General features: G+C 39.1%; 1 protein-coding gene across 1 annotated transcript; it reads left to right on the top strand.

Moving 5' to 3' along the window:
- The first annotated feature begins 4,434 nt into the window (after nt 1-4,434).
- On the top strand, nt 4,435-14,150 carry LOC141389234 (uncharacterized). The gene is made up of 7 exons (XM_073960473.1): nt 4,435-5,070; nt 5,137-5,398; nt 5,488-5,641; nt 5,760-5,889; nt 11,971-12,615; nt 12,681-13,793; nt 13,927-14,150. The coding sequence occupies exons 1-7, from the start codon at nt 4,568-4,570 to the stop codon at nt 14,072-14,074; spliced, it is 2,955 nt and encodes a 984-aa protein (XP_073816574.1). The 5' UTR covers nt 4,435-4,567; the 3' UTR covers nt 14,075-14,150.
- Nucleotides 14,151-16,980: the final 2,830 nt, after the last annotated feature.

Consider the following 16,980-nt stretch of genomic DNA (forward strand, 5'->3'; position numbering starts at 1 on the left):
ATATGGTAGGCCAAAGTTTATATTCTTTTGAAGTTTTTGTTTTATTGGTGCATTTTGTTGTTATCTCACTTATCAACAGTGCTGCTAATTGTTATTGTTTACACATATTACCAATTTTAGATTGCGTGGGAAATAAAAGTTTTATTACCTTTTGATTATTGGTTTGGTATTCTCAAAGAAAAAACTCGAATTCCCTAGAAAAGAACAACTAATATTTTCGCCAGACACTTTTTGTGGAATGCCCAGATAAAATATCGATTAAATGCACTTTTGTTGTTATTCGAACAAAGGTGTTCAACGTTTTTAATTTCACAGATTGTTTCATTACAATTGCTCTGTTCCAAAACCTGCAAGAATCTACTATTTTTTACTACGATAACATTTTTTCCTTTATGTTATCAGAAAAAATAGTAAAAATTAGTAGATTCTTGCAGTTCTGGAACATACCAAATGTTGATGGATTTCATTTCTCTTGTGCCAGACACTGAAAATAACACATGAAAAATTTTTAGCTTTTAGGAGAGAGAGGAGTTGAAGGAGCTCCCTTTCTCCCTTCTTACCCATAATAGGCTGTTTATATTATAGGGTTTTGTCGGGTTATAGTACGTTTACATATAACCGGATTTAACAAACCCACTGGGTTTTAAATGTCAATTCCATTGCTTATATGTTAAACAAATCCTCATAAAGAAGGTTAACCCGGCAAAAAGCTCTAGTGTGTACGGTGTTTAAACATGGCCTTAACCTTCCTTATGAGGATTTGTTTGACGTATATGCAATGGAATTGACATTTAAAACCCAGTGGGTTTGTTAAATCCGGTTATATATAAACGTACTATAAGCTCAAACCATTTTCATGAACATTTTCATATGGTCTGTTCCAGTACTGCAAGGATCTACTAATTTGTTTACTATTTTCTTCGATAACATAAAGGAAAAATTGTTATCGTAGTAGAAAGTAGTAGCTTCTTGCAGGTTCTGGAACAGAGCAATAGTCTGGCACAAGAGTTACAATCAAGGCATATTTATATAAGGTAGAAGTGACAATCAGCTGTATTCTTACTTTTTTTTTGTAAATTTAGTTTCCAAAATGTAATAGGGTCTACTCATGAAATTTGAAACTTCGAAATTTGCTACCATAAATTACTGCTTTTCATCCTAAACGTGTAATAAAAATGACCTACGGCAGTTCTGAAAGCTTTATATTTACATTTTGATTCAAATTTATTCTATTTTAGAGGATTTTCAAAATGTATTTATGTTTTTCCTGAAAAATTTTTTCGAACGACCCTATTATTCAATATTTTCTTTGACAATTGATTTTCAATAACAACAATGTTGTTTTTGTAAATTTGTTATACCCCATGGCACAATTACCCAGGTAGTGGCATCGTAAAATTTTGAATATGTTATGTCAAAACTTTCTTTATGTTGTTGGGGAAATTACAACAAAACTAATTTTTTTATAAAGGGATTTGACTTTTCATACTCGATTAGCTGGTGTGATACCACTACCTGGAGGCCTATTCTGTAACTTTTAACGACTGTCGATATTGTTTAAATTTCTTTTGTTATTGTAACAACAATAAAACAAACAAATGAAATTGTTGGAAAATAAACAATGAGTAAAGTTGTTAAAAAGTTACCGAATAGGGGGGCTGGTAGTTCTGCCATGTTATACATTCAGCCTTTAAGCTAAAGAGGGTATATACACTTTGATACGACCAAAAATGTGCCTCATCGAAATATTGGTTTTAGACCCCAAGTATGTTTGTACGATATCCGTTTCAGACAATTTTGAGTAGATCTAGCAATGTCCGTCCGTCTGTCTGGCTGGTTGGTGCGCACGATAACTCTCGAACGGATCAATCGATTCGGTTCAAATATTGGGTATCGAAATATTTTGTCCAGATTTGATTTAAGTTCGAAGATGGGCCATATAGGTCCACTCCTTCAGGTACCTCCCCCACAAATGTTCAAAAATTGTCGAAAAATTTGTGCGCCCGATAACTCTCGAAGGGAGTAACCGAATTGAACCAAACTTTGCATATGGTAATACTACCTCTGGGCATACATCAGGTTCGAATATGGATTATATCGGTCCACTCCTTCAGGTACCACCCACACAAAATTTGAAATAAGTGCAGTTTAGTGACACCTCACGAATCGTTATGAAATTTTTTGTAACAGGATGTTCGTGCGGCCCCCGTTACGTCATTGTAATTTTTTTCGAGGGCAAGTCCACATTTCCCGAGATAATTGCGCATAACCTCAAAAAACGCTGCACTATGTCGCGAGTTCAAATAAACGGTGGCCAAATATAAAAGGAGTTGGCGTTGGCAGATGCATTTTAGTATAAATACTTATAGTTCACTGACAATGTCAAGAGTAAAAAATTGGGAATGTTTCGGTATTTTGAATGTTTCGGTATTTTGAATATTTTAGCTAACCCAATGATTACACATGCAAGTAACTTACAGACAGTTGTGTATACATATTATAGTCGAAACTTCAATTTTTTCGAACTGAGACTTGCATGTGTAAACGTTCGGAAAAAAATTTGATGTTACTTTCAAAGCACTTACATTGATTACTGACAAGGAAATTTTGTCGGCAGTGAGGTTGTTAGTTGGTGTGGCAGTGAATATGTGTGAGTGTATTGGTGTTTTTCGAACTGTCACTTGCATGTGTAAACGGGGGGTAAACTTATCAACCAAATTGGTTAAATTTTGAGATGCGGGGTTTTCACTTTACAAAAAACTTTTCCGATAAAAATTATGGACATAGGTCCACGTTTTGATATAGACCCCATGTGACGGTACCTCCCGATTTACGGAATTTTGAAGATTTTACATATGTTTCACGCCCAAATACGCCGAAATTTTGCACTGATGATTCCCAATGGACCAAAAAACTTTTCTGATAAAAATTATGTACATATGTCCACGTTTTGATATAGCTCCAGTAGAACGGTATCACCCGAATTTCAGTATTTTCAAGGTTTTAGCCACATTAAACAACCAATGTAACTGATATTTGGTATTTAGTCTTCGCCAGGTCTTGCGAAATATTTTTACAGTGAATTGTTGGTATTGGTTCACGCTTTGATATAACCCCCGTGGAACGGTACCGCCCAATTTTCGTGTTTTTAATTTTTAGCCACATTATCCACCCAAAATTACAGAAATTTTCATATGTGTTTCAGACAATTTGTCTGTCTGGCTGGATGGTGCGCACGATAACTCTCGAACGGATGAACCGATTTGGTCCAAAATTTGGCTTTCGCAATATTTTGTCCAAATTTAGTTTAAGTTCGAATATGGGTTATATCGGTCCACTCATTCCGGTACCTCCCCCACAAAAGTTTGGAAATGTTCGGAAAATTTATGCGCACTATAACTCTTGAATTAAGTAACAGATTTGGTCCATACTTTGCACATCGTAAAATTTCATTTCAGTTTAGGACCTGTTCACGAATCGCTTTGATTTTTGCATCTTGCATTCACTGCCCCCCATATAACGGTATAAGCTTCATCAGGGGCAAGTCCATACTTCCTGAGAAAATAGCCTGAAAGGTACAAAAAAGGCCTATGACACCGTGTGTAATGGAAGGAGCGCAATATAACTCTCGAACGGATTTCAATCTCTGTCTCTGTCGGCAAAGCCGACTGATAATTTTTTACTTGTTAGTTGTTGTAATTCATGCATGTACCTTATATAAATTTGCTTTGATTTCAATAAATTGCTCTGTTCCTGAACCTGCAAGAATCTACTAATATTTACTACGATAGCAATTTTCCATAGCAAACAGTTGATTAAATTTTTTTCTATTGGTTTGTTTATTCTTTCAAATCAGTATACAGAAATTGTGTATGTATGTGTATGGTTTTGAAAAATATGACAAAATATTTTATACATATTAAAACTCAGTCGAAATGAAAATTGTTATTACAACATTTATTATTTGTATTTATTACAACATTGTGATGAAACAAACTTTTGAACATACTATACAGAAGCTGACTCTGTAAAGAAAACTTAGCCACCCATTCATTTTTCGCGTTTTTAGTTAATGATCCAAAATATCAAACAAACAGTACAACCTGTTGCATATTCAGTTATGGCAATTCTGACAGAATAAGCAAATACACCCAGGCCTTGTTTTTCACAATTTGTTCGAACCTGACCTACCTTCCAAATTATTGTACCATGATTTTCCCTTTATTTTATCGAAGAAAATAGTAAAAAGTAGTAGATTCTTGCAGTTCTGGAACAGACAAAATGTTGTAATAAGTCCATATTTACAATTTGCCTCACCTCTCTCTCCCTCAAACTGACAATTGCCGCAAGGAAAATTGCTTAATATAAATATGGACTAACCAAATTTGCCTTGCCGGCGATAATCTTTTCGCTTCCTATTTGTGTCTGGTAACCTTAAATTATCAAGAAAACATTGAAATTGTAATCAAATAATAGCCCAAAACTTCATTCAAAAATTATTTCATATTTTGCAATTATTTATTTTTTTGTTTTCATTTAAATTAACGATAATTTTGAGTGTTTTGAAATGAATACCAACGAAAATCCTTTAAATTTAACGGCAACAGGAATCCCGTCAAATGGTCCAGCAGGGGTGGGTTATATTGTGGACATAATTGTTATACGCTTGGAAATAAGCGACAAGGATGCCAAACAATTAGTGGACAAAGATCCATCTATGCTGGTTGTGGAGGCAACATTTAATAAAGAAGATTTAAAAATCACCTCCAGCCGTATAAATGTTATTGAATTCAAATCGGGAAAAAGTTTTGAATTTATCGAAAATCCCAGCGTTCTTAAAGATGATTTAATGAAAAATAATCTAAAGCTGAAAATAAAATATGGTGTTAAAAATTTGGGCATTGCGGCTGTCGACTGGCCAGAAAGCTTTTTAAATTGTCTAATAGATCCTGCGTGTATGGGCGAGTTGACACATGTCTTTGAATCGGAATTTCGAAATTGTGATACTGATAAAAAATGTGGTATCATTGAGGTGATTGTGCGGCTACAAACTAAATGTTCGGAATGGAAGTGGGTAGAGAGAAGATAGGTTTTTGCTATTTTTTTAAATAATGGAGTATTATTTTTATATTGCAGCGATGAAGATATGTGTGGGCCCCGTGAAGATGTTGCCAAGGCAGCCAACAAAATAATTGATCCAAATGATATTTTATTTGTCGTTGGTGAAGATAAAAATCCATGTTGTTGTTCCCAAGTTGGACTGATACCGGCAACAGATTCCGATAAATCATTGCATCCTACATGTTTGGATTTGTCGAATTTCCGTGCGATTAATGGCAAAACGGTACCGGATGCCGATATTTTAAATACATTAGACCCAGCTTGTGCTGAAATGAAAGTAAGTTTAAAATCAAAAGTTCACAAAAGTTCATCACTATTCTAATGATCCCAAAAAATTTCTAAAAATATTCATAAAATTTTTTTTAGAAAGTCACCAATCAATATCAAAAGCTAATTGATTCCTTGGTGGGCAAACCAAAACCTCCACCATGTTGTACGAAAATGGCCGAGGTGGAAAAACAGCCGGAACCATGTCCAACCTCTTGCAATCACAATTATCCAGCGGCAAGTTGTAGTTCAGGTACTTCTTAAAAGAATGTAAATAAATGTAATGGTCAAAATTTTGAGATTTTAAAATAAAGATTTAGGTTTCTTAATATAATTTCTAAAAAGTTGTATTTTTCTATTTTTATTTTCAGATACGCATAACCAAATTCCTTCAATAAATGCTTGTTCGGATGAGGGTCTTTTTGTTCCAGAAAACATCATCAACTTTTGCCACAAAGACTCTGTACCGGAATTAATAGAGCAGACGCCCGTTCAACCAAAGTGAGTGAGAATTTGTACAACTAGAAGTTAAATTATTTTGAACTGTCAATTCATATTTCAAAAAACTATCAACGTTTCTATATCCTCAGCCTCGGGGTTAAGGAGCGTATAGACACTTTGAATCCACAAAAAATCGAAATAATGTTTTAAGACCCACAAATATTAAGACCAAATCAGATATAGACACTTCGTAGTCGATTTAGCCATATCCTTCAGTCGTATCTAAAACGACTATTCATGAATAGTCTTGAAATTTTCCCTGGAGGTTGTCATTATGGTCCTGATTAGAATGATATATATTTTTCATGGAAAAATTCATACTCCTGAGTTATTGATCCAAAGTTCCAATAAGATTTATATTGGACAACTTCTTCGGGATAAAGAATTTTTGCTTAAGTGTAATTTAAGGGCTGTTCGAAAATGTTTTTAAAATTTTCTCTGTATGTTATGTTTTAGGATTCATAGCTGTTCAACCTGAAAAGGGATTTGAGAGGAAAATGTAAGGTAGGAAGAGGAATTTGGATGGAACAGTAAAGGAAATATGGATTAGAGATTAATCGAACTTAAGTGGAGATGACATTAATCGAACTTACTTAGCTGTTAGAAGACCAGCCATTTAAGCCTCCTGCAGGTTCTTATTAGGATCGTGGGTTCTATAGAAGATAAGCATGAGAGAGATGTAATCTTAACAGTACCAAATAGCATGTTTTTTTACTAGACTAGGGCACCGGCATAGAATAGATCAATCCCACTGCGGCAAGTCCTATGCACCGGATTGACTCGGCGGAATCTTCGACCAGGAGCCGTCACCTCAACAAATAAGCGTTTGTGTTCATATATTTTTTTTCACCATGGGAGTGGCAATATATCTCGGAATGCTTTCTTCGAGATCTTTTGGAACGTGCCAGGAAAGTGCCATGGATCTGTTCCATTTGCCAGATCTGCATTTACCATATGTCAACTTGAGTGACATGTAATGGGCTCAGGTCTTAGCCGTCTTCAGGACAACTGTGATAGGATTTATGTTGCTGCTGCGTGTCTACAACTTCATCGTCGGAATCATTGTGTATAAGGAGGACTGTGCACTACAGACCTATCTCGATTGAGCTTGACTTTAGTGAATCATACATGGAATGTATGGGGGTATCTGTAAAGTGTTGGACTGCCGAGGTACAGTTGCTTAATGTGTACATACCGCCGATGAATAGCTTTGGCTTGCGTTACATGCTTACGGTACGTTCTTCGCCAGGATCGTACGAGAAGTGGGGGTGGTGGACTTGCATTCCTATTGCACCAGTGTGTCCAATACAGACCTATCTCGCCTGAGCTAGACTCTAGGCACCCATACTTGGAGTGTATGGGGGTAGAGGTAAAATTGTGGAACCGCCGAGATAGAACTGCTGAATGTGTATTTCCCGCCGGTCAATAGCTGTGCCCCGCGTTATTCGCCTAACATCAGATCTCTGTTGCGAGGTGATAACCGGCTGGTCTAGGGGATTTTAATGCGCATCATGAGTTATGGCATTCAGTCTTAGAGAATGACCAGAGAGGTACAGATCTGGCTGAGCAAACAGATAGCACCACGTTCTGCGCTGCGAACGAGGACGCACCCACCAGGATTAGAGGGGACTGCCACAGTTCGCCTGACATATCCATCGTGTCAACCGGTCTGACGAATGACGTCATTTCCCTTGGGTCGGACCATCTCCCAATCCTCATCTCCATAAATAGACCACCAGACTTCATAACCTCTGAATGCCATACTTTCATTAACCATGGGATAGCGGATTGGCAAGGTTTCAGAGCGTTCACTTATCAACGCTTCAGAGAACTGCCCAATCCCTCTGAGAGGAAATTCCGAGACATCATCACTACTGCAGCCGCTCGCTTTATTCCTGCTGGTCGAATACCTGATATAAGACCTAATTTCCCAGCAGAGGCGACGGGATTAGCTAATGAACGTGATGAGCTTCGCCGCACGAACCCTACTGAACCCAGAGTCAGGGAACTGATAATGGAAGTAAATAGATTAGTCGATGGACACAAGCGGAAAAAGTGGATAGAACATCTGAAGTGCTGCAACATTGGAGCCGGTTGTAATAAATTGAGGTAGGAGAGACGATCTCACATCTGTCATGTTTAACGGCGTGGCTGTGACAGATCCGAAGAGGTGCGCAGGCTATTTCTGCCGACAATTTATCGAGCAACCCGATAGAGACCGGACGAAGAGAAGTGTTTTACGTAGTTTGCGATCTCTTCCAGACGAGGAAGAAACGCCACAATTTACGATAGATGATGTTGCAGATGTTATCCGAGGCGCAAAGTCATCCAAAGCGCTTGGACCTGACGGAATTTCAATGGTGATGCTAAAACAGCTGGATGACCCGGGAGTCGAATATTTAAGTAAGGTCCTCAACTTATCCCTAACCACCATAATAGTTATCGATGCCTGGAAGTTGGGCAGGGTGGTCCCGCTGCTGAAACCTGGCAAAGACTCCAGCAAAGGTGAGTCATACAGGCCGATCTCACTTCTATCGCCAGTAGCAAAGATACTCGAGGTGTTACTCCTCCCCAGTATCAGAACGTGTTATCCAGTTGCGGATCATCAGTATGGGTTCCGGAAGCAGAATAGTACCACAACAGCACTGCACGTAATTTCCACATATATTGGACGAGGACTCAACCAACACGTCAGGTTCCAACATCGTTAACGTCTGTGACAGGCTAAACGCCTATCTCATTGATCTTGTAGAGTTTTTCCATGCGAGGAATATGAAAATATCCACCACTTAGACAACAATACGCAGCACCTGTTTAACTGCCCAGCCAACCCGACTCCAAGCTCACTTTCGACTAATCCTCTTCAGGTGGCGTCCTTTCTGAACTTGGAGCTGGAAGCAGAGCCGAATCAATAAAATGAAGATGTACATGTTCTTGTAGAACCTACTACAACAACATTATGGTACCAGTAGTGGAATTCTGTAACTCATTTTTCGAGTTACTGACAAAAATCGGTAAAATAAAAATGCTTATAATTTTGGTATTAACGAAAATTGTCGGTAAGTTAACAGCCAAAAAAAGTTGTCGCTAAATTCTACCGATGGCATCAGTGTTGTCAGTTTTTATTGATACTTTTCATTTTTAATTTTAGCGATTTTTGTCAGTAACTCGAAAAATGAGTTACAGAATTCCACTACTGGTTGGATAAATGATGTCTTCTGGGAACCCATTATTTCCCGTTGGTCGGAACATCTTCCGATCATCGTCTCCGTAAACAGACCAACCGACTTCATATCCTCTGAAATAGCTGTTTGGCAAGGGTCAGATAATTTACCAATCCTCGGGTAGCTGAGACAATTTTCTGGGACATCTTTACTGCTGTATCCGATCTCTACATACCTACTGGTCGAATACCCGAAATCAAACCAAATTTCTCAGAACAGAGGCGACGGTACTAGCAAATCAGCGTGATGAGCTTCGTCGTACGAAACCTGAAGACCCAAGAGTTAGGGAACTTACTCTTGAAGTCAAAAGACTAGTAGGCGAACATAAGCGGAAAAAGTGGCTAGACCACCTGCAACAACCTGCAATGCAATATAACTACAGGATTACGTTAATTGTGGCAACGGTTAAATCACTCTCGAATCCGGAAATTAAGGTTGATAAAACGACTGTTACTTTCAACAGCGTGATAGTGAGAGAACCAAAGAGATGAGAGTGATATTTTAACCCGCAGTTTATGGAGCACCCCGAGAGTGATAAGGCGAAGAGGAGTGTTCTACGCCGCATAAGAGCCTTCCCAGCCGAGAAGGTACCACCACAATTTACGATGTTACAGACCTCATCCGAAACGCGAAATCATCCAAAGAGTTGGGCACGCAGTATTAAGCAAGTGTCTTCAATCTATCATTAGCCACCCATATTGTCCCAGGAGTCTTGAAAGTTGGCAGGGTTGTACCGCTACTGAAGCCAGTCATGGATGCCAGCAGAGGTCAACCACATAGGACGCCAGTTATCGCCGTGAGCATCCCTTCCATGATCTAGTGCATAGGCTTCCACCACCCAGGCACATTAGGAGGGATCTTCATTATCTGTAGAGATAGTCCGAAGGTATAAGCGATAACCTCTAGATTAATGAGCCTATCAAGCGGGCTTGAATAGCATTCAATCTGATGTTTTTGCGCAGGCAGTATAAAGGTACAGTTTGAATGCCGTACTCGGAGACCATCCCCAACCATCTCAGATGAAAAGGCAAACACGAGAAGTTTCAGCCCAATTAAGATCCGTATTACTGGGACCGAATTGATAGCACGATACCCAATAGAGCTGGCAAACTATCGATATTCCCAACATTAGATATTTAGATATTTTATTTTAAAAAATCTATAGCTATCGTTATTACGCATAGTACACACGGTCCAACAAAAATGACAGTCAACGTACTTTTACGGCAATTTTCTGGCAAATAAAAGCTTTTTGTTAGCTAAAAATGATTGAGATACAACATTTAAGGTATAATTTAGTGATTAGGATAGTAATTATTCAGCTAGACTTTGATATTAACGAAATATACCTCGATGACTCTCAGTTTTGTTGGACCGTGTGTACTATGCTTTAGGTGTGTACGATAACTTTCCCAGCAATAATTACTCAGTCATTTCCAGCAACCTCTCTCAGTGAATTTTTCTCTCTCAAGCAAGAAAAATTGCAGAAAGTTATCGAACAGCAGGTGTGTACGATAACTTTCCCAGCAATAATTACTCAGTCAGTTCCAGCAACCTCTCTCAGTGAATTTTACTCTCTCAAGCAAGAAAAATTGCAGAAAGTTATCGAACAGCATTTTGCAAAAACTTGCAGGAAAGTCAGCTGTTTCCGAAAATGTTGAAATTTGTTTTTGTTTCTTTTGATATTTTAAACCAAACGGAACGAAAACATAAATTTTAAAATTGCAGTTAACCTATTTAATGCTTTAATACTATCCACAACGGTTTAGAATCTAAAAAAAATGTGCAATTGTGAAATTTTCTTGGTCAAAAATGTTAACATTTCGAGTTGTTTACATTGAACAGTTGATTAAAAGTCAGCTGATCAGACTTGCAAATTTTTGCGGGACAAATTTTCCCAGCAAAAATTTGCAAGTTCTCAGTCACAAAACTCTCCAAAAATCTCTCCAAGCTCGTTTTCTTTTGCTGGATAATTTTGTTATCGAACAACATTCAGTAAAAATTTGTACGAATTTGTACAAATTTTTGGGTTATCGTACAGACCTATTATCAGGTGCGTTCGTTTACTCAACAATTTGTACAAATTTGTACAAGTTCAGTAACTTCTTGTAATCTGCTAAGGTCTTTTGCATTGTACTGTAGAGTAAACGAACAACATCCAGTAACAATTTGTACAAATTTTGAGTAAACGAACACACATATCGTTATATTTTCATCACCATTAATTTAAGTGCACAAGGACTTCACGGAAATATGAAGGAGCAAAGTCACAAAAATACAATTTACTTTTCCGAAAAATTTGTAAGTGTGACTACGGACATACATTATCACATCCACAAAACGGATAAGCCGCGCAATTTTTATTTATTTCAATAGATTTTTGGTTAGAAATTTTGCATTTGTTTAGCTATCCAACTAACCCATCTCACCTGTCTCTTCTTTCTTTATGGACCCAGCGTGTTCAGGTTGCAGAATTGTTGAATCTTTATATAGAAGAACCAGAATTAGATGACCGAATAAAAGATACAGACCAACATATTTCCGTTTCTACTACAGCAGTCCCGCATAAAAATCAAAAATGTTGCTTAAGTGCAGTTAAAAGGCTGTTTAAGGAAATTTTGAAATGTTTATCGAAGGTACAGAATATAATGATTTTGGGGACAGCTTTTGCTTTATTCAGGGATCCCAGACATACGGTCAATTGGACAAATCCGACTATAGCTTCCTTTTTAAAATCCCTATTCTTTATTAAGTCTTATTTCTTGTTCTCACGTTAATCAGTGGTATGCTTTGGACATTTCTAAAACTAAAATTTCATTACATTCCAATAATATCAAATTCAAAACTGTATTTCCAGATGTTGTCCCCTTTGCAAAGAAAACCTAACGTGGCTACCAAAATTGGCAGCTTGTCCAAAATGTGGCTATAAACCCATGCCCCAATTCGACAACAAACCCTATAATGATGAAGTGACGGCTAATGAAATACTCAATGATTACATGGATAAAGGATCAAACTGCAGTGAAGATTCCAACGATCAAATTTGTTCTCAAAGTGACCAAACCACAGGGCATTGTCGCTGTACTTGTAATCCGAAAAAAGTTTGTGCCTATTGTCGTATACGAAAACTTTGTGCCGACGTGTTTCAATCGGATGGTCATCGAAAGGAAGATGAGTGTGGGAAATGTGAAACTAAATCTTCGGAATTATATAATATTTGTAAAACGAATAGCAAAGAATGTCGTCCACATTTGACTCGGGTATTTTCGGAATTGAAAGATCTATACGATATACGAGATGTAAAGAAGAAAGATTTCGAAAAAGATGAACGATGTGAAAGGGAATTAAATCGTGGTAGTAAAACACAGAAGCTGTGCGATAAACAGAATAAAGAAAAGGCAAACTCTAAGACAAGGGCCAAGGGGCAGGTTGATGAGGCGGAAAGAGAACAGTTTTTGGTAAAGAATTTTCGCAAAACGGGAAAGGTTTGTCGCAATAAAAAGTAAGTAAAATATTCTTTTTTCAATTTTGGTATGATAAATTATTTCAGTTTTCTTTTTATTTAAGATACAATTATCGCATGGTCCGTAAATATCCCGGAGTGCAGGTGGGACACAAGACTTGTATAAATGGTTTTGCTGGTCGCAAAAATGTCCCACCCAACATGGGTTGGTTGTGGAATGTTGAAGCCAAGGGCATACGGTCTGGTTGGAAGCCGGGGGCCATACGCAAGCCCATTAAGGAGTTAATGAAATATTTTTTAAGAGATTTCCCAGCAGATACCTTAAGGGTATCACAATATTCCTATCGCAGGAGACGTGGTGGAATTTGCAATCAAGAAGGCGAAGAGGAGGAGTTGATACAAAAACCCACCTTGCACATTTGCAAAAAGAATGGTGAATATTTTATAACCCTAAGGCCACTTAAGGATGCCGAGGCTCTAAAAGAATGTGCCGATCCATATCTCAATATGCAACCGATACAATTTAAAATTATCAAAAATCCAATGGCCATGGAAATACGCAAGCTGAAGAAATGTCTCAAAGAAATGGGTTTCAATAAATGTACCTGCCACAAACCCATTGTCGATTGTTTCTGTCGTGGATTTTTGGACAAGAAACGTTTGGAGTATCAGTGTAATAAAGAGGCACGTAATCGAAATTTACCTCCTTGTAGTGATACACTAGTGCTATCCGATACCACAGACAGTGAGACAGAATTTGATTTTGGTGTAACACCACCGGCTGGAGTAATAAAACCTGAACGCTTGAAGAAACGTAATCTCATTAATACTGGCACTCAATATGATGAACAGGATTGGAATGTACCGCCATTGTATCCCAAAGAACCCAATAAGTATATGAAATTGTATAACTGTGCAATTGGTGAGCGTTTTGGCAAAGCATTTGGTCCCTATGGACCTGGTGGTTATACAGCAGGTGCCTTACCCACGGCTGGTGTGTATGGGGGATGTGGCGGTAGAGGAGGTGGTAAAGCAGGCGGTGGTGCTGGTGGTAAATGGGGTGCTGGTTTTGGAGGACGAAACCGTGCTGCTGGTGGCTCTAAAGGTGCTGCGGCTAAAGGGAAAGTACTTCCTGGTGGTGGTACGGTGGACATGATGAAATATTTGAATAAATCAAAGGGCAGGAAATTATCACCAGCCGAATTGGCTGAGAAAAGGTAGGACTGATAATTTATATTATATGTATATGTTTTGGGGGGTTTGGCACTATGCGCCCACGACTTGGCGTAAAAGCAATAAATAATAATAATATGTTTTGGGAATTAATTAACATTTATTTCAATATTTTAGAAAGAAGCGCCTACGTGAATTGGCTGGTACTGCTCCACCTCTAATTTGTATGGTAGATAGGCGTGCCAAAGCTGTGGATCCTTGTGCACCATGTCAGCCATTTCCCTGCTGTGGTGATGCATGTTTGCGTGACACTCGTATTTGTTAAATTGTTGTCAATGTAATTTGAATATAAAAGAGGTATTTACATAAAATTAAAGAGATTTCAAAATTCCACTCGAAAACTGCTTTTTCATGCACAGGGTAGAAATGCAATTAAATTGTTGTAAATTTGTTTACGAGTACCTTGAAGTTGAATCGTATATTTTTTAGTATCTATGCACATCTGTAATTATTAATGGGCATTAACTAGAGTTGTGTCGTTCATGAACGAACCGGTTCAAAGGAACGATTCCGTGAAAAGAACGAACGGATCCGTATCCAGCTCATTCTTTTATATCGTTCATTTAGATCAGTGTTCACCAGCAACAACAAATTCAACAGCTGCGTTTGTGTTGGGCACACACACGCGATTATCTATCCCTCTCTAGATAAACATTGTGTGCGTTGATTCATTGCTAAAACAACGAAGATGATCGGTGGTGAGAGTAACGTTCAAACTCACCACAATTGGGATTGTGTGTGTTCACACAGACACGGCTCGCGAGCCCAGTGGTGATTAACACTGATTTAGATCCCCGATGACCGAGTCATTGCTGCTTACAAAACAAAACCACCACCATTAGCTTTGCATACACACAAGCACACAAGCAAGCAAAAAAAAAAAAACGAATGCATTGGTTTTGCAGTCAAGCAGCACAAATTTCCACACAAAACAAACAATGATTCAGAGAGCTACTCTCGCTCAGTAACAACACATCTCGGTCATATCTTTCTTTTGCATCATTCGTTCATCTGGTTCTTTCATATCAAATCCAGAAACAAAACCACCCCCATTAGCACACAATGTGTCATTCGTGAACGAACATTTTCAAAAGAACGATTCGGTGAAAAGAACGACGGAGTCATATGCAGCGGAGAACGAACGACTTCAAAAGAAAATAACACAGTCAAATGTATTGTTGAACGAAAAAGAGCCAACGAACGAAGTGAAAGATCCGGATCTTTTTGGTGAACGGAATGAAAAAGATCGATCCGCTTAATGAACGAGATTGCCCAACACTAGCATTAACACTAAATTTAAAGTTTTTTTGAATTTATATCAGACTATGATGGCTTGTCATAACGATGTTTTATTTTATTACGGATTATTTTTCATATTTATTTTATAATGCACCGAGTAAAAAACAGTTAAAAAGTTGTTCATAAGTTCATACTAAACATAGCGGGTCAACAAATCTCTGTTTTTCGTTTTCTGTGTTGGGAGCAGCATATCCCGGAATGTCTGCTCCGGATTCTTTTGGTCCGTGCCGGCACGAAGGAAAACCCAGGACCAATATATTTGTGCTCGGTTTGTCACATCCGCATCTTCACCCACATCCAGCCTTCGGTGAGATGCAATAGATGTCCGGAGTGGGTGCATCTAAGGCTGCATGCTGTGTGGATACAGTCCCCAGTGAGTCGTCATCGGATTACGAAACTCCCTCGTCGTCTGATTATGAGAAATGCATCATTTTTGCAATTTAATTGCAATGGGCTCCGGGCTAAGATCGATGAAATAGTGGAATTTATGAATCGGAAGAAGATCAAGGTCGCGGCGGTGCAGGAAACCATGCTGAGCGACCACAGCTCAGTACGTTGTGATGGTTACAACGTAATAAGGAAGGATCGCACCAGATGTGGAGGGGGGATTCGCTTTCCTTTTGCACCAGTCTGTTCAATACAGACCTATCTCGCTTGAGCCTGCCACTAAGGACCCGTACATGGAATGTATGGGGTAGCAGTCAGGTGTAGAACTGCCGAGATAGAGTTGCTAAACGTATACATCCCGCCGAGAATAGCTGTATCTCAGATTATAATCCTGACTTTAGCCCTTTTTTGGAAGGTCATAATCGTCTGGTTCTGGGGGATTTTAATGCGCATCATGAGATCTGGCATTCGGCCCTCGGACACGACCAGAGGGGTATAGCGCTGGCTGAGCAGATTGATAGCTCTACGTTTTGCTTGGTCAAAACGGGAGCGTGTCACAGTTCGCCAGACATAACCATCGTGTCACCTGGTCTGACAAATGACGTCACGTGGCAACCCGTCATTTCCCTTCGATCTGACCATCTCCCCATAATTGTCTCCATCAGCAGACCACCCGATTTCATCACCTCCGAAAGCCGCACATTAGTCAATCATGGGAAAGCTGATTGGCCGAGTTTCAGAGAGTTCACCAATCACCGCTTCAGAGAATTGCCCTTTTGATGTTCGGGTAGCGGAAAGGACGTTCCGAGACATCATCAATGCTGCAGCCGCTCGCCATATACCTGTTGGTCGAATACCCGAAGTAAGACCAAATTTCCCAGCAGAGGCGACCGGATTAGCAAATGAGCGTGATGAGCTTTGTCGAACCAACCCCGACGACCACAGAGTCAGGGAGCTGACACTGGAAGTTAACAGGCTGGTCGGCGAAGAGTTGTAACATTGGAGCCGGTATAAGTAAATTGTGGGCAACGGTTGTCACTCTCGATCCCCGGAAGGAGGGATGACAAGAGCTCAGTCACGTTTGGCGATGTTACGTTGACTGACCCGAAGAGGTGTGCAAGTTACTTCAATCGACAGTTTGTCGAACACGCCGAGAATTACAGGGCGAAGAGAAGAGTGTTACGTCGTATTAGATCACTTCCTGCCGACGATGAACCACCACAGTTTACAATGGATGATGTTGCGAATGCCATCAGGAACGCTAAATCATCCAAAGCGTTGGGCCCTGACGGAATTTCCATGGTAATGCTGAAACAGTTGGATGAGCCGGGAGTGGAGTATCTCACTAAAGTTCTCAACCTGTCGCTAGACACCCTCATTGTTCCTGAAGTCTGGAAAATGGGCAGGGTGGTCCCGCTACGGAAGCCAGGCAAGGATGCCAGCAAAAGTGAATCGTACATGCCGATTTCCCTTTTGTCGCCCGTA

This window comes from Musca autumnalis, unplaced genomic scaffold, assembly GCF_047663935.1.
Source record: "Musca autumnalis isolate F117 unplaced genomic scaffold, ASM4766393v1 scaffold_1, whole genome shotgun sequence".
Taxonomy (NCBI): domain Eukaryota; kingdom Metazoa; phylum Arthropoda; class Insecta; order Diptera; family Muscidae; genus Musca; species Musca autumnalis.